A 19,383-nucleotide genomic window follows, 5' to 3' on the forward strand; every position below is an offset into this window, starting at 1 on the left:
GTCAAATGATCTGAAAGTTTAAAGGTTGAAATGTTTGAAAAGGGTCTAACTCTAAAGGGTCAAAGTGGTCTAAAAAGGTCAAAGGGGTCTAAAGGGTATAATTTAAGATCAAAATAGTAGCAGTTGTCTGAAAGGGTCTAAAGGGACCTAAAACATATAAAAAGGGTCTCCAGGTCAAAGGGGTCCACATGGTATTAAAAGGTCTGAAAGATGTGAAGGTCTTCGGGATAAAAAGTAGTCTAAGTGGTTTTTGGGCTCCAAAGGGTTTAATGGTTCTAAAGGGACTGAAAGGGTGTCCAGGGTCCAAAGGATCTTGGGATCTAAAAGATCGTAGGGGTCAAATGTAATTAATTCACATATTCACGTTCTATGTGGACAAACAAACAGACAGACACCCCAAATGCAATGCTCTCTCCTCTGGCAGGGTAACTCGAACGGCACTCGGTGGAGCGCATACCTCTGCCGGGATTAACAGGTTACATTTTGTATCCCACTGACAGGTCAGACCTGAACCAAAATCGAATCGGCTTGTTCTTGTCACGTAATTATCTCATCCAGCAATTGTTGTCATAACTCGTCCAAACCTTTTTGAGATATCATGCCATAGATACAGTATATCGTTTTTGACCCCATCTCTCAATGGTGAATAATTACTTTAAAAAAAAGTTAAGATAATAAAAAATTTTCATATCCAGATCCGGATTCAGATTTTCACCAAAATCGAATCAGTTCATCCTTGGCACACACCCAACCTGCTCAGCACATTTTGTCTGATTCCATAACTTCTTGAGATATCCTGCCAACATAACCTTCATCCACCTTCGTTGGTGCCGGTAACAAACGAGAAAAATCACCACATCTTCACGTTTTGCTCAATCTCTTTTTGAAAACAAGGCATCATTACCATTTTAAACGACTTCAAAATTTACAGCGTTTACTCGCGATGGCTTATGAATGGTTTCGTGAAGGCGTCCCAGAAATAAACATAGGCCTTAAAAGAACATTCGAAAAGAAAAAACATTTCAAAATGTAAACCTTAAGTTTTGTACTTTTATCAACATCGCCATTTCATTGAAAACACGCACGCACGCACCTTTATGGCTTTCGGATGAAATATTCTTCATGCTGCCATCTTCTGCCAATCCATTCTCAAGATTCGACAGAATCTACAACAAAAGAACAGACTTGAAAGACTTCATTGCTTTCGATGTAGATTTATTTTAGTCATTCTCCAACCGGAATGTGAAAAGCACGGCAGGTGGAACGTGAAAAGCCTGTGGTGAGATACAGACAGCAGACAACCATACACGACACACCACCTTGATGGAATTCGCTGCAACAGCTCAATGCACAAGCCAGGGAGTGGCTGAACACTTACCATCCCACCAGATCGTTCCCTTGACTCAAACCAAACCATACGAAGACGACCAAGTCGATTGCTCTTCATATTTTGTGCCAACTCCTTACATATATGTATATATATACATACATATATACATATATACACACACACACACACACACACACACACACACACACACACACACACACACACACACACACACACACACACACACACACACACACACACACACACACACACACACACACACACACACACACACACAGACACACACACTGTTGATGCTCTTATAAGAGCTAATACACAGAACTTATAACAAGGGGGGCAGGAGACGAGAGGGGCGGGAGAGGGAAGGACAAAACAATGGGGGAACAGAGACATGAGATCTGTGGAGGGAGGGATGGGACGGGGAACACGTGGTACACAAGATGGACATTACAGGGGCTTTCAGGAAGGAGAGCAGGGAATTTGAAGGAGGTTGGTTTGGGGTGGACTAACGGGGTTAGAAAAGATCACGGTTTTGGATGGGGGAAGACAAGAGGTAGTGGTGAACAGCTGTTTTGAAGGCCTGGAGGGAAGAGTGGGATTGAAGAGAATGTGGGAGTTTGTTTCAGTGGCCAGAGGAATGACAAAAATAAAAAGGACGAAAATAAAAAATAAAAAAAGAGGACGACAAAAAAAAAGACGGAGGATGTCCTATGGCTGGAGGATGAAAAAAAGAGGAGTTAAAGAATGAAGGTGAACAGTGATTCTTGTTTTTGGGAATTTCACGAGATGGGGTTGCTGGTGGACCTTGAGCACCCTGCAGAAATCACAAATATGGGTGGGACAGATCACACACAGAGCCGGGGGGGGGGGGCGAGGCCAGAGAGGAGATGGAAGAAGAGGGAAAGATCAACGACCTGCCTGCCATGAGAGTGAGAGTCCGCTTCATCGCTGGAGATACCAATGATCCTAAATGCCTAAGTCGAGATAGGTGTGAGGAGGGAGTACCTCCCCAGAGGGGAGAGCAGTACTCCAGGCTGTGGATGAAAGCTTTGTAAGTGGTTGGAAGGTCAGGTGTGACAAGGAAGGACTTTTCATTAAGGAGGATGCCCAGTCGGCAACAGGCTGAGTATTTTGTGAATTTTGTCATGCTCATAGTATATATTTTGATCCTGCATTTCAGGCTCAGATCGTTTTGGCAGCTCTTATCTCATGGGCTTTTTTCTTTTCCAAATGTTTCCCACACCCATTTGCTGTGTCTCCATCCCCTCTGTCCTATTAGTCACCACCCTGACATAAATCCCTTCCTTTTACACTCAGTTTAGTAATATAAAAAAATACAACAAAAAATTCTCACTCATTACCTTACATTTTGCTTGTTTATCTTACTTTCTGTTGACTCTAGGCTTGTGGCAGCAACTCTGAAGTTGCAGCTCAAATGCAGGAGAATGGTACCATCCCAGCCGAGGCTGCATATTGGTAAGTTTAAGGATGAAAGGATAGCTGAGGTGTTTTCGAAGAATATGAGTGGAGATATAGGCGGTCTGGGTGTTTTGGGGAATCCTGAAGTGTGCAAGAGTGACTTCAAGACTTGCATCCTTGATGTTGCTGGTGGATGTCTTGGAACCCAATGTCAGGTGAAGAAGAACTTTGTATCCCAAAGGACACTGGATACCATTGATCAGGATAACAGAGCCAGGCTTCATGGCAGAGCTGAGCTGTTCAGGGAGTTGAGGCATAAAACTGGACATGCACTGAGGGTGGACAAGGAGGACTATGTGCAAGGAATCTGTGAAGGGCTAGAGCATCACCTGTGGATGAGTGATTCTCCTCCTACTTAGAGAGGAATCCATGCATTGCATTTGTCCAAGCCTGTCCCTTGGTGTACTGCAGTTAGAGCGGAGGGTGGTGGGCTCTTGACAGGAGTCCAAAGTGAAGGCCCACTGGGCTGGTTACTTTGAGCAGCTGTACCAGGCTGACCTACCAGCTGTTGAGTTGGATGTCAGGGGTGTAATTCTCCACATTGCTGACCCTCCAATCAACTATGACCACCTTAGTTTGTGGAACCGTAAGCTGCAGTGAACCAGATGAAAGGGGGTAAAGCTCCTGGGATCTGTGGCATCCATGCCGAACTTCAAGGCTGGTGGACATGCTGTACTCATGCCATTGCAATGCGGTTCTGTGCTCTGTCTGGAACACAGGCATCATCCCAACTAACTGGAAGAGGGGCCTTGTTGTCAATTCTCTGGAAAGGGAAGGGTAATCACCAGGACTGCAACAGCGACCAAGGGGTGACACTGCTATCAGTGCCAGACAAGGTCTTTGCTCGGATAATTATTGATAGGGTTCGCCACCATCTGCTTGAGCACCAGCGTCCAGAGCAGTCAGGCTTTACACCAAAGAGGTCAACGATTGACCGTATCCCTGCTCTTCGGGTCCTCACCGAACACAAATGAGAGTTTCAGCAGGGGCTGCTCGCAGCCTACATTGATCTCCACAAAACATTTGATTCAGTGAGCTGGGATGCCCTCTGGAGGATTCTTGGTCTTCATGGGGTGGCACCAAAACTGACGAATCTGATTTCCGAACAATACTCTGGAACTGAGAGTGCTGTTAGGTGTGGTGGTTCCATCTCTGACTGATTTCCAATTGTTGCTGGAATTTGTCAGGGGTGTGTTCTAGTCGATATGTAAATTGAGTCATCACTGTTTGGTGGACGGGATAGTACACATATAAACATGAGGTGGGAGTGGAGGGGAAGCCATAGCCAGAGGTATTTCTGGGGGAGTGGGGGAGTGAGCACAGTGCATTGAGAGTGAGAAATAGAGTCTTTGATGAAGAGAGCAACTCCACCAGGACGAGGCTTAGGTCTGTCATACCAGAGTAGGGAGTAACCAGGGAGAGATACTTGGGAGTCAGACGTCTTGAGGAAGGAAAGTTTCTGTTATGGAGATTATGTCTGGTTTGTCAGTGGCAACCTCAGGTCAGGTATGGGAGCATGTGCCAGAACAGCGCGGCGCTGCGTCCACTTTCCGTACTCCAGGGGCCTCTGTCTGGCCTTCCACCATGTAGTTGCCAGGCCCATCCCCATCTCCTTGAGATGCTGGTCAACCTGCTGCAACCACGAGGCACGTGATCGGCCCATTGGCCTCCTCCGCTCATGAGACTCCCTCGCTGAGAGAATCTGGTTAACAGGATCAGCGTCAGGCAAACGAGCCACATGTCCATACAGCCACAACTGATGCTCACGGACCATGCAGGTAACAAATCTCATCCGAGTCTCTTTCAGCAACCGTTGGTTGGACACAGAATCTGACCAGCGATAGCCAAGGATTCTCCGAAGAGACCTGGTACCAAAGGAATTAAGTCTCCATCTCAGATCCTTGGTCAGAGTCCAAGTCTCGCATCTATAGAGCAAGACTGGAGGCACCAAGGACCTGAAGACTCCGACTTTCGTCCTCCCGCACAGTTACCGGCAGCGCCACACCCCATGATCCAGTGAATCCATGACTCCCCAGGCCCGACCCAGAGGTCTATTGACCTCTGACTCACAGCCAGCAGAGACATGAATATCACTGCCAAGGTAAGTGAATATCTCCATGACCTCAACATCCTCACCACAAACAGACACAGACAGGACAGCAGCATCCAAGATGTCATTGAAAGCCTGGATCTTAGTTTTGACCCAAGAAACCCATAATCCCAGCGGCTCCGACTGCTCATTCAGCACCACGAGGGCCCCCAAAAGGATATCTAAAGTCTCCGCAAAGATGATTGAATCATCTGCGAAATCAAGGTCTGAGATCTTGACATTCCCAAACGATGCACCGCAGCTTGATCTTTCCGACATCCTCCCGAATATCCAGTCCATACAAGTGCTGAAAAGTGTGGGGGCCAGTACACACCGCTGACGAACTCCAGTAACAAGTGGAAATAAGTCAAAGATGGTACCACCACACTTCACAGCACTCTCTGTACCAGAGTAGAGTTCAGACATCAGATTGATCAGTTTTGGTGGCACCCCACGAAGACTAAGAATCCTCCAGAGGACATCCCGATTCACTGAATCGAACGCTTTACAGAGATCAACATAGGCTGCAAGCAGCCCCTGCCGAAACTCTCATCTGCGTTCGGTGAGGTCACGAAGAGCAAGGATACGGTCAATCGTTGACCTCTTTGGTGTAAAGCCTGACTGCTCTGGACGCTGGTGCTCAAGCAGATGGTGGCGAACCCTATCAAGAATTATCCGAGCAAAGACCTCGTCCGGGACTGAGAGCAGCGTCACCCCTCGGTAGTTGTTGCAGTCTTGGCAATCACCCTTCCCCTTTCCAGAGAGGGACAACAAGGCCCCTATTCCAATCAGTTGGGATGATGCCTGTGTTCCAGGCAGAGCACAAAACTGCATGCAACGACACGAGTGCAGCATTTTCACCAGCATTGCGAAGTTCAGCATGGATGCCACAGATCCCTGGAGCTTTACCCCGTTTCAACCGGTTCACCGCAGCCCCTGTTTCCACAAGTAAAGGTGGACCACAGTTGATTGGAGGGTCAGCAACAGGGATTGTAACACCGTTGACGTCCAACTCGACAGCTGGGGGATCAGCCTGGTACAACCGATCAAAGTAACCTGCCCAGCTTGCCTTCATTTCAGACTCCTCTGTCAAGAGCCGACCACTCTCTGCTCTAACTGCAGTGCTCCGAGGGATAGGCTTGGATGAATGCAATGCGCGAATTCCCCTGTAAGCGGGACGAGAATTACCTGTCCACAGGTGATGCTCTATCCCCTCACAGATTCCTCACACATAGGCCTCCTTGTCCACCCTTAGTGCACGTACAGTTTTACGCCTCAGCTCCCTGAAAAGCTCAGCTCTGCCATTCAGCCTGGCCATGCGACTTTGGTCAATGGTATCCAGTGTCCCTTGAGGCAAAATTCTTCTTTGCCCTGCGGTGAGCTCCAAGACATCCACCGGCAACATCAAGGACGGTGGTCTTGAAGGCACTCCACAACTCTTCAGTACCCCCAAAGCACCCAGACACCCCAAATGTCCACTCAGCCTGTTCACAAACTCCTCAGCTACTCTCTCATCCTTGAGCTTGCCAACATCCAGCCTCGGCTGGGATGGTACCATTCTCCAGGATTTAAGGTGCAGCTTTAGAGTTGCAACAACATGCCGGTGGTCAGTATTGAGGAACTGAGCACTCCGGTAGACCCTGCACTTCTGGATCATCCTCCAGCGACCGTCAACGAGGACATGGTCAATCTCCTTTGCCACACCACCAGCATTGGAATCCCAAGTCCAGCGATGAGCTTGTGGGCGCTGAAACCATGAACCAGCCACCCTAAGTCCATGACTTCTTGCAAAGTCAAGGAACTTAGTGCTATTCTGGTTCATAGTTCCTGACCCCTGGGGACCAACACATGTCTCATAACCATCCCTATCAGTTCCAGTCGATGCATTAAAATCCCCCAAGACTAGAAGTGTATCTCGTCTGGGACAGTGATCAACCATAGACTCAAGCGTGGCGTAGAATGTGTCCTTCACGGTGAGGTCACTCGCCTCAGTCGGAGCATAGACAGAGACCAGGGAAATGACACCTAAGGAGTGACGAATCCTTTGTCTCATAATATGCTCGTTGACCGGTGTTACCTCAATTATCATTGGGGTCAGCTTATTGGACACAGCTACAGCAACTCCTTGGGAATGGTAACCATCAGAGTGAACAGACCAATCCTAGGTGTAACCACCCACCATTATCTCGCCACAATCCGGTCTCTGAACCTCAGAGAGTGCTGCAATACCGATGTCCAAACGCTTGAGCTCAGATGATAACAGAGACAGGTGATCATCCTCTCTTAGGGATAGGACATTCCAGGCACCCACCCGAAGGGACCGCCTCAGGTTAACCCAAGGAGACCGCCGTCTGGCGGACGACACCTCAGCACCACTCCGACATACTCTCCTGCAATCTGATCCAGGGATGTTACCCCGTGGTTTCTCTCCTTTCATCAAAGATTGGGGGTCCCGAAGACTTTGCCCCAATCCCGTCATCCGGTGAGCTGCCCTGCGAAGGGAAGATGCACGGGAGGTACTCCCACTTAGTGGGTTTTCAGATTTTTTTGCATTTTTGTGTTTTGCGGCATTAAGGGTTTTACGGTGGCCGGAGTGCAAATCCTGCCACCAACCTCCTAATAACTGCAGGAGGACGTCCGCAGACACAGTTGGGCACTAGATATGGATGGCCGTTTACTCACAAGGAGCTCCTCCGCCCTTTGACAGGTTTTGTTTTTAATCCTGCTGGGTGTGCATATCCAAACACCCTCCTCACCAGAAAACCTGGTGGGGGAGACTGATTAGTCGCCAACAACCCGACCATGGAACAGGTTAGTACAGATTTACATGGTACCTGTAGCAGGTCACAGATCTAACCTGACCTGACAATATGGAACCTGTTTTGAAAGATCTGTAAGGTTTGAGCGCAGGCCCCAGATGTGTGAGGTCCACACTGTTAATGAAGGATGGGGGGAGGCTTTGGGTGCAGGGGAGGGGAGGGGGAGGGTAGGGCAAGAGAGGAGGGGGGGGAGATAAGGAGAGTAGTTGAAAGAGTGTGGGGGATTGAGAATAGCTAGGGGAAGGGGCGGATGAGGAGGAAAAAAGGCTCTGTGGTGCTGGGTTGAGGTACAGTGGGGAGTAATACGAGAGGGGGCAAAAGGCAGTTGAGGATTTGAGGAGGTGGAGTGCTGAGATGGAAGTGAGAGGCAGGGGAATGTGGCAGCTTTGTGGATGAGAGAGGGGGCAACTTTGAAAAGGGTGAGTGGGAAGAGTTGAGGGAGAAAGGTGAGGGGGTAGTTTTTGAGAAAGGTGAGAGGGATGCTTGGAGGGAGAAGAGTGTGATGGTTGCTTTGAAAGAGAGGGGTGAGAGGGGTGAGTTGGCAATGAAGTTGGAAAAAATGATTGGTTGATGGAAAGCGAACAAGCACAGCAAACTGGGGGTTTTATTTTTATTTTTAGTTCAGAAATGTGACTCAAGACATTTCTTGATGGATGCAATAAAGGCGAATTAAGAGAATGGAAAGAAGAAACTTTGTAACAGTTGGACTTTTTTGACAAGGTATGAAGGAAAGATCGAATTGAGAGCAGTCCGTTGAAATAGAAAAATAGTAGTGAATGATACAGTAATGAGAACCACATGTGTGAAAGAGGAAGATGAAGCATTAGAGGATCCTCGTGGAGGATCTCCAAGTCTTACTCACGTTGTTGTTCATCATCTTCTTCTTGTCTGGACTTTTTTGTTTCACAGCCTACAGTTTTCATCGAAACTTCCTGAAACTTGGTATATATATATATATATATATATATATATATATATATATATATATATATATATATATATATATATATATATATATATATATATATATATATATATATATATATATAAAAATACCCTGCGCAAACAGTAACCATCTCCGATTTTGAAAATTCCTCAGAGAAAAAAAAGTTATGACGTCAAAATATCTCCGCTAATGGAAATCGCCGAAAAAATTATCTCCGAAACTCGGCAAGCTTTTTGAATTTTGTTTGTGGGAATCGAACACGGCATTAGCAGAGATGAATTACCGCACATATGATACATCACTATGACATCATATCAATTTTTATGACGTCACTCCTATTTTTTGACATTTTTAGTTCCACAACCCAGAGTTTTCATCGGATCTTCGTGAAACTTACCATGTTTATGTAGAAAGCCCATGCGCAGGTAGTCACCATCTCCGATTTTGGAAATTCTTCCAAGAAAAAAAGTTGACGTCATAATATCGCCGCTAATGGAAATCGCCTATACCATTATCTCCGAAACTCGGCAAGCTGTTTGAATTTTGTTTGCGGGAATCAAGCCAGGCATTAGCACAGATAATTTATCGCAAACCTGATACATCACAATGACGTCATATTCGTTTTTATGACGTCATCATTAAGAGGACGAGGATCTTAGCTCATTTTTTTTTTAGTGTGTTTTCATCAGATTAGGTCATGGAAGGTTCTAGAAAAAATTGAGGTGAATGGTGAATTTGGATCAGTAAAAACACAGAGGGTGGAAACAGATTGCGTGGTAACGGGAGAAGCATGTGGCTCTGGGAGGTGTATAGTCAAAAGTGAATTTTTTTTTTACTAAGGATTGCGTAAGATTTGGAAAAGGGAAGGTTGAAGTGAAATTGTGGAGGTATATGGTGAATTTGGAACTGTAAACACAGAGTGAAGCTGATGGATCGATGAAAAGTATCAGGAAGATGGTAGAGAGACACATGGTTACATAAGGTGTATCGATAGAAAGGATACAAGGAAGATTATTATTTTTTTATGGATTTTTGAAGATTAGGTAAGATTCGGGAATGGAAGGTTGTAGGAAGAAATCGTGAAGGTAATGGTGAGAGTGGGTCAGCTCAAGTAGAAGAAAGATGGTGTGCCAACAGAAGGAGGAAGAAGAAGAAGAATAAGAATGATCCGGACTCATGGGTATGCAGGGAGAAAGGTAGTTTTTTTTTTCTTTTATATTTAAGACAAGAAACAGAGTGTTTAGTTGGGAGGGATGGGGGGCATTGGGAAAGTGGGGAAAAATAGGAATTGAAGGCAATAGGGAGAGAATACAAATAAAAACGATCGTACACCTTGAGGGAAGGATGGTGAGGCCTGAGGAACCCGGAAAGACAAGGTCGACGAAAACTCACAAAATAGCACGATTTTTGAAACACAACCGAACTCGGAACACACAGAAATGTGTAGGTGAGAAAATAAACAATTGAAAGGTGACAGATATCGACTGGAAACTTAACTTTGAGAAAGTTGACAGAGGCCCCTTAAGGAGCCTGCCGTCGTTGCAAACCCAGAAACGGAAGTGTCTTGGAGAGTGTTGTAAAGTGCCAGGTTCACTGCGCCATCAACAGACTCGTTCGCTTGGTGAGTGAATTGCAGGGGGTTGAACGAGCGGAATGTGCTGGACTTTAAGTAACCGAGAACAAGGCGTTCAAATGCTTTCATGGCCACTGATGTGAAGACGATAGGCCTGTCGTGGTTGAGGAATGAGATTTTGGATGATTTAGTAATGGGTATTATTGTCGAGTCTTTGAAGTATTTTGGAACTCTGCACTGGAGAAGGGAGGTGTTGAAGATGTCTGTAAATACAGGGGCTCGTTCGTCAGCACAAGTCGTTTGCACCAAATGGGAGAGATTACCATGTCATGCTGCTTTCTTTGTGTTTTGGTTTTTGAAGATGGTTCTCACCTCATATGGTTGGATGGTGAATGGCAGAGAGAGGGGTCGAGAGGGTGCTGATGATGATGGTGGGGATTGCTGATATGGCACAGTCATGGATTTGTCGAAACTCCCGTATAACTCATTGAGCTGATCCGGGAGTGTGAGGTCATCACATATTATCGGGGGGGGGGGGGTATTGCAATTTGTGATTCTTTGAAGTTCTTGCCAGACACTGCAGAGTTCGTTTGCGTTGAATTGCCCCTCGAGTTCGTTTCTGTCGTTAATCCTTGCTTAGGCAATTGGTTTCCACAGTTTGTACTTCGCAGTTTTGTATTGTGTCTTGACACCATTAATATAAGCAGAGTTCTTTTTATTGAGTTGTTAAGTCTTTGGTAAACCAGGGTTTATCCTTGGCATGTGAGGTCACTACTTTCGCTGCAATGCACATGGTTTCATAGAAACCAATGTATGATATGACAGTGTCTGTCTAGTAGTCCAGACTGTTGCATGTTGCACTGAAGGTATTTCAGTCTGTGCACTCGAAACCCCCACAAAAGAGTTTCCTTGGAATCTGTTTCCTAGTGGATATTTATGAATGTCGACATACGCGCACATGCACACGCACACGCACACACACACGGGAAGCAAGTAAATGTTTATGCATATTTCAAGACCATGAGGAGGCAATGAACAAAGAGGTGTGTGTACACATGTTCTGTTTTGAATTAGGATTGCAGTGTTCTGAGCTGTGTTTAGCAAGGTGTGGAACTCACCTGGCGACACACGTTCTGCAGATGGTGAAGCCGGTTGAGGGAATCGTGCGAGCGTCCCTGATGCTGAGGTAACTCAGCATGTAAAAGACGCATGGCGAACGGGACCATCGAGCCTACGGGGAGTGAGCGAAAGAGGAGGGGGATCGTCGAACGATGGTGTCCCTCCGTACAGATGTATCCATTGCGTCAATTTCATCAAAACCCAAATATTCCACATCATCTTTCATAACATTTTCATATTAAAAGCCAATCTGTATGGGCATGCGATTATTAATTGTTTAATCAGGGACATACTCTAAACTTACGTGTTTGTGCGATTGCTTTTTCTCCCATACAGTGGAGTCAATAATGAAGATTTCATGACAAGTGTTCAGGGAACTGAGTTTTAAAGTGTTTTCGAGATCACTGAGACCTGATGATCAAAATGAGCTGGGGTGACACTCAAAAGTTCGGGGAAAAATCCGCCAGAGGGCCAAATTTCATATTTTATTACCAAGACAATATCAATTTATTTTGTTATTCTGAAGATAGTCATCAATGTCGAGATTACCTGATGTCAAAACCATTCATTATCACAAACAAGAGAAAGATTGAAGATCTGCACGATGAATCGGATGAGGATAGCGGAAGTTGCATTCTTTGCAGACAGGGCTGTGATGTAAAGCATCCAAGCCATTCCGCTAAGATATGGGCCGAATTGGAGGAGCCTGCAGTGAAATGGAATGATTTCGATAAGTTTGGCAATGTTTACGACTCTGTAGATTGGACTTCGAGCTATTATGATAAACTGTGGCATAAAAACCGCAATGTCCATATTGCTAGTTCTCGTAAACTGCAACAAGCTACTCGTCAAAAAGAGAAGGAAGACATGGAAACACACAGTCAAGGTTGAGGTACCAGTGGAAATTTCATGCTCAGAACTCCCAAAATTGTCCACATGCAGCCAGGTCAGAAAGCTGCATGAAAAACATCTTTGTATTTGGTGTGTGCTGCCAGAGAATACGGGACATCATGGCCATGATCACCTTCGTATCATTCAGCAGAATAACTCTTGGAACCGGTTCAAATCGCTCACCATCTATCATGCAGATTCTGAAATGAGAAGTTGTATTTTGAAAGTGATAGATGCTAAGCCTGATCCATTCGCAGCAGGAATTAGGCATCACCTATCTTGCTGGAAAAAGTATGTGAAACCTGTACATGCAACAAGCAATCCATCATCTGAGCAGCTTCACGTTCAAAATATTCACAAAGCATGTTCGAGCAGCTATCTTTGAGAATGGGGAACCTAGAACTTTGAAAGGACTCCCACTAGAGTACACAAAAACGGTGGAAAATTTCGGCTGGATGGTATCCTCATGAGAACTACAAGTATCAATTACATTCTCCTCTCAGAATTTGGCAGCAAAATCGGATTCCATGATCGATTACGTATGAACAATAGTGCAACTGTTTACGACACTGAAGCTGCAGGGAGCTTCATGTTGAGGCAGTGATTAATTGTTGGTGACTGGATGCCAACTTGTTAAACATTGATGCTCAAAGAATCTGTGCAAGTTTTGCAGAAAAAAAGCGTCATATGAGGCCACCCTTTCTTGATGAATCGGTGAACGGTGTTGACTCCCCACTGCCCATTCGAAAATTTGTAACATGACTTACATCCCAAACCATTAAAGACTTTCGTGGACCCTGTAAAAACCCAGTTGGAAACAGCATAAGTAATATTCGACGAGCTCACATCAAAAGGAGGAGAACATATTTCCAAGCTCAGTTGTGAGTAAGAGTGCATGGCCTGACAAGAAGTAAAGATATTGTGGACTTGCTGAAGAAATTTGGACTTGGTATAAAATTAGGGTGATGTTCTAAATCTTCAAGAGGCATGAGCAAATATATGGAATTGAGAAAAGCCAAGTTTGGCGAGATGAAACAGCAGAGGGGTCCGCAGCAACAGTAATCGTGGATCATGATGACTTTCAGGACGATGATCTAACAGATGGAAAAAACTTATTGGACAGACATGATGTTTGCACAGCCAGAACGTGTTGGAATTCGATGTTCATCAGAGATCTGGTCGTCACTATTAGTCCCAAAAACCGATTCACAGAGCATAAAAGCATGGTGTACAGGACCGAAAAGTGTGTCCATTCCATGATTGTACAATGAATGAATGATATAAATTGGTGGTAAAAACCGAAAACATTTTACATTTGGAAATCACATTCACACGTCCTGGTATCGCACATTCACACATCCTCAATCCCACATTCACACATCCTCAAACACCACATCTACACATCCTCAATCGTAAATGTGGATAAATGCTCCCAGCATGTGAATCCAGAACGTCCAGCTTGTCCAGCCAAGTTATCGAGTTAGATACAGGATTACCTCGTTATGGAACATAAATCCTCTGATGGTGGTTTTGGTCCTCAAGGAGGTCGATTTGCCTGGGTCTGCCCTGCTTCACGTTTCATTTCCTTTAAAATCGTCCTTTCCCATTCAATGGAATATATAAGAAAGAGTGCAAGTGGATACTCCACCAACACGAGATAAATTGTTTGCATGTACACCTACACGAGATTATTATAATTGTGTGGTTGCATTTGACTCCTTGAAAAAGTTTACAATTTAAACCTCACTGAACACTTCCATCCTTTCCAATTAGGTTTGGACACCTGGTTCCGAAAATCCCACCAAATAGAACCCGTACCGCCCGGGTTGCCACGAATGAGGAAAAACAAAACCATGCCATATGACCGATGGCCATGGGGCTGTGGCGAATCAAACAGACAATTGAAACATCTCGCTGTACAATCATTGTGGGACGGAGCGTGCAGGAGAACATCAGGGCCTGTGTACATCTTAACGATTCAGTGAAGGCTGAATTTTAATTTCCTCCACACAAAGTAACGTACCAGATGGAGCTTTGGACTGTTTCTCGTATGTGGGCCTTCAAACCGTTTCTGACATAGTTACTCGTATGAAGGATTCGTGTCATTGGTGTTGAAAGATGACATTGGGAGGAGGGGATGGGGGAGGCTATCCAAACCTTTCCATGTGTGGAGATATGAGGAGCACCGATATAAAGCGATCAATTCTAATGCCGAACGGGAAATTAACCGATGCTGAAGTTTCGTGTTGGGATCAAGCGAGTGTTATTGAGCTGTTCAAGGAAAAAGATAATCAATTGAACAAGGAAATTAGTGCAACAAGATGAAGCCATTCAATCACTTAAAGTCTAGAGATCAGCATCTTAGGTGGCCAAGATCAGTAGCACACGTTCGTGATGATGGGGAAAACAAAAGAAAGAAAAAAAAAATCCTTATCAAATGCAAGGAAATGATGCAATCGATAAACAAAGAGACAACGACAGAAATGTACAGGAGAGAACCGGATGAGGCAAACAGAAAGAGGGACAGACAGTTGGGCAGAAATGTACAGGAGAGAAATGGACGAGGCAGACAGAAAGAGAGACGGCTGGACAGGAGACAAATGGATGACGCAGATAGAAACAAAGAAACAGAGCGTTAAGCTGCGCATGGCATTGCGCACCTTGTCTCCCGGGGTACATCTCAGGGTAATATTCATAGTAGAGATCAGGGAAGTCCAGGTTCCCAAACGGCTCAAACTCAGACTCCGCGTCGGAGTAAAGATGCAACTTCACAAGGAGCGCCAAACGCACAAACCACAACTGTAAAGTAAAGAATAATTTACCAGTTCAGATACATGATGGATAAGGCTCAACATCAACACACCTCATTTACATGTATACTTCACATTTACTCGTTTCCTGTTTGAGGCTCATTTGGTAACCTCACAAATTTGCTCAATGTAAGTAGAGCCAATTTCATTCATAGCAAACTACATGTTGACACATTTTAAAATAGGAAAATTTACAGGCACACGTTTCCAACTCGGCTATGCGACGAACCCCGACCTTTAATCTTTAAGAAATGCTTTGGCCTTCAAACATCGATTTGAGAGTGCAAGGAAACAATGCTAACAGCAAAACATCCCCAAGAAAGCAAAGCATAAACTTGAACGGCACTTGGTGGAGTGCATACCTCCGCCAGGTTGCACAGTTTATATTTTGTATCCCACTGATAGGCCGAATCAGGATCCGGACATGAACTAAAATCGAATCAGCTTGTTCTTGTCATCTAAGCAACTCGTGGATCTAATTTTGTCATAACTCATCCACAACGTTTTGAGATATCCATTTTGACCCCATCTGTCAAATGGTGAAGAATTACTGACAAAAAAACAAAAAAACATTTGTATCCTGATCCAGATCCAGATCTTAACCAAAATCGAATCAATTAGTCCTCGTCACACACCCAGCTGTCCATTGTTTCATCCGAATCCGTGCACAACTTTCTGAGATATCAATGCTATATGTCGATTTAGCCCGATCATTCAATGGTGAAGAATCACTTTTTAAAAAAAATTATCGGATCCAGATTCAGATCTTCACCAAAATCAAATCATTTCGTCCTCATCACACACCCAACCTATCAAACAAATTCTGTCTGAATCTGTCGACAACTTTATGAGATATCCAGTTCACATACAGACAGACAAAGAAAGACAAGGGTGAACACGTAATCTCTGCCACCTTCGGTGGTGGAGGTAATTAGCACCGTCATCTGTCCAAGCGACAACAGGACAGTAATTTGCTGTCAGTTCGGATTTGGCCAAAAGGCAAACTCAGAAGAAAATTTATACAAAGTGAGATTTCAACCACCAAGATGCATTTCATGGGTTTACAACCCAAAGTAGAACAACAAAGAGTGTAATATAACGGGATTGGGGTCAGGAAGGTGAGAAACTGAAAACAATGCTTTCAACCTCCCACAAAAACTCTCCAAACTCCCTGCCTGTGGCATCCAAGGCCACCTCCACGCTTGGCTTACCGACTTCCACTACTCTCACAAGCAACATGTGGCTCTCAAGGGAATCATTTCATCTCTTCTCCCTGTTAAAGCTCTGGGCCAAGTTCTATTCCTGATCTTCATCAATGATCTATCAAAGTCTCTGGAAAATCCCCTTTATCTATTTGCTGATGACTCCACCCTCTGCCGTGGCATTCCAAATCCTTCAGACAGGCAGGCTGCAGCCTCTTCCCTCTCTTCAGATCTTGAGGACAAAAAAAAACAAAACTGATCAAACACTTGGAACATGTCTTTCAATCCTGACAAATCTCACACTCTCACCATCTCTCCGTAAAAGGACTGTCTGGCAGACCCTTCTATCTACTTTAACAACCCTCTTCAGGAAGTTCAGTCATTCAAACTCCTGGGTCTCACAATCAGCCATGATCTTTTTTGGGCAAACCACATTTCAAAGTTGGCCTCCAAAGCTAGACACTGACTAGGCATCCTCCGTCATACAAAGCCTTTCCTTGGCGCACCTGAACTCCTATCCACCTGCATGGCTTTCATACGCAGATTGATGTAGTACTGCCATCACCCTCTGGGCTGGCTTCCCTGCCTCACGTCTTGCTTAGCTTGACGTCGTGGAAATGAAGACCTTCAAGATCTTTGGGAATCTCCAGCAATGAAGTAGTCTATGGGCCTATCATTGCACCATCGCAGACAGGTCAGTGGTCTCTCCGTCTTCTACCGCTTCCTTTCTGGTGTTGCACCCTCTGCTTTTTCCATGCTTTGTCCCCTCCAGGTTTCCTCAAGGCACACAATCCACAATCAACCTCCTCCTAGTGAAACTACCGAAATCTAGGATCACTGCTCATGCACACTCATTCATTCCTTTGTTCCTGAAGTATACTGGAATGTTCTGGGATTGATGTCACCAAGGGGGGGAGGGGGGAGCGTGCACATGTGTGATAAAGCACGTTGGTTATGCCTTCCCTACGTCTGATTCATGTGCATATTTCCTCAGCCGAGAAGACTGGAATACTCGGCATATTTGCTGTTAGTCTTCTTTCTAACTTTGATGTTAGGCACATCCTCGGTCACCTTTCTCTCCCTCCCTGGGGTCTTAATTTGCCATTTTGTTCGGCCTGCACAACAACAGCTCGAGTTGGAACAGGCTGCAACGGTTTATTAACAATAAAACACTCAAAATATTTTTTTACACTTTCCTCACTCATATCATCGAATTCCTCATCTACGTACCTACAAATCACTGGACACATAGCTTGTGTAAGTGCTATAGTTTTCAAATTAGGAGCTTGGAGCAATTTCATGCATTATATGATGCGATTTTCCATGATCTACTCTCACGGACTAAAGCATATCATCGAAATACAATTTTGTTTGGAGGATCGGATCACGTGGACTAAATAATTGTTGAAATTTGGAGTGAAATCAGAAAATTTTAACAACTTAGAGATTTTTATAACCAAGTGTATTTATTTAAGCAAAGCATTAAACTTATCTTTTTCTGCTGTTCGGACGATTATATTGAGTGAAGAAAAGACGAAGGAATGTGCAGAAAGTGGTGTTTTGTTTTTTGTGGGTATGTGCCATTACCACTCATTTTGTGGGTATGTGCCATTGCTATTGCTTGCCAAGCCAGCCGTTCCTGAGCAACCATATATGTTCCAGTTGAAATAATCGAGATTCACACGTATGTTCCGGATTATTTAAACTGGAACATATTTGTGAATCAAGTTCAAATAATCTAGATTCACACACATGTTCCAGTTTAAATAACTTGGATTCACACACATTTAACAAATGCTTGATCTCATGTTATATTTCACAACCTAATGTGCAGTTGCAGTGATTCTAAACCATTCTTCCTGCAGTGCCTCAAATTAAAAATGGATTTTCGACAACTACCTGACTTTATACCATGGTTTATTGTCTCGGACTATGTTCTTTAATCAGCCCTTGTATTGTTTATTCTTTGTGATTTTGTGTGTGCTCAACACAAGAAATATGTTTTTTCAATCTGTTTTGTAATCCTTCCGTCTCTTGTTTGGAAATAAATGTTATCGAATTGAAAAATACCGTGCGTTTGGACTACATATGAGTTACCTGCAGAGAATCGGAGGTGTGACTGGTCGGATGGCCACACTTGTTGTACCCCTGTCCGTGAGCAGACAGCATTCGTCCCACCAACTCCACAGCTGCCGTCCAGTTGTCGGTGGCCTGTCAGTGCACGAGTCAGGTCAGCTTTGCACGGAAAGGGTTAACCGTGAGAACGCGAGGGAAAATGTGCAGTCCTTCATTACGGAAATCTCTTACAATCAGCTGCCTCAAGCCCGAGATAGACTGCTCCACTGAGCTCGCCGTCAAGGTCTGCATCTTGGCCACCTCGTGCTCTGCGAAAAACTGCGAAACGAGGGCTTTCACGGCATTGACCTGCAACCAACAACATGCATTTTGGTCCAAATGTCCAAATCCTGCCACTTTGGAGACGCATACAAATTCCAAGCTTGGACATTGTGAATACATACCATTGGTTGGAGAAAGAATAAATTCAAGGGAAATGCATAAACGACCAATAACTTAAAGCGCATCAATATATATATATATATATATATATATATATATATATATATATATATATATATATATATATATATATATATATATATATATATATATAAAAAAACTTAGATCACATGCAAGGGCAGTGCCTTCAGAAAGTATTCACACCCAAGTTTTGTCACATTTTGTTGTGTTACAGCCTGAATTTAAAGCAGATTAAATTAAGATTTTTTTTGTCACCATTCCACACAAAATACCCCTTAATGACAAAGTAAAAACATGTTTTAAGAAATTTTTATAAAATTAATTAAAAATTAAAAGCTGAAATGTCTTGCATCAATAAGTATTCAACCCCTTGACTATGACACTCCAAATTGAGCTCAGGTGTATCCCATTTCCTTTGATCCTCCTTGAGAAGTCTCTTCAACTTGACTGGAGTCTACCTGTGGCCAATTCAATCGATTGGACACGATTTAGAAAGAAACACACCTTTGTATACAAGGTCCCGCAGTTGACAGAGCAGAAAAGCTACCATCAAGTCCAAGGAACTG

The 19,383-nt window shown here is 44.3% G+C and overlaps 1 protein-coding gene across 7 annotated transcripts in view; it reads right to left on the bottom strand.

Moving 5' to 3' along the window:
* Positions 1 to 19,383, bottom strand: part of TRAPPC12 (trafficking protein particle complex subunit 12) — a 79,194-nt gene that overhangs the window by 38,461 nt on the left and 21,350 nt on the right. For all 7 annotated transcript variants that reach the window (XM_085861401.1, XM_085861402.1, XM_085861403.1 and 4 more), the window contains 5 exons: positions 18,587 to 18,703; positions 18,377 to 18,490; positions 14,928 to 15,066; positions 11,376 to 11,488; positions 1,094 to 1,166 (listed from right to left, as the gene is read on the bottom strand). In XM_085861401.1, the coding sequence (XP_085717527.1) occupies positions 1,094 to 1,166; positions 11,376 to 11,488; positions 14,928 to 15,066; positions 18,377 to 18,490; positions 18,587 to 18,703 (556 nt within the window). The remainder of the gene's footprint in view (positions 1 to 1,093; positions 1,167 to 11,375; positions 11,489 to 14,927; positions 15,067 to 18,376; positions 18,491 to 18,586; positions 18,704 to 19,383) is intronic.

The sequence above is a fragment of the Eptatretus burgeri genome, chromosome 17, assembly GCF_056783735.1.
Source record: "Eptatretus burgeri isolate ZD-2024b chromosome 17, Ebu_testis_v1, whole genome shotgun sequence".
Classification (NCBI taxonomy): domain Eukaryota; kingdom Metazoa; phylum Chordata; class Myxini; order Myxiniformes; family Myxinidae; genus Eptatretus; species Eptatretus burgeri.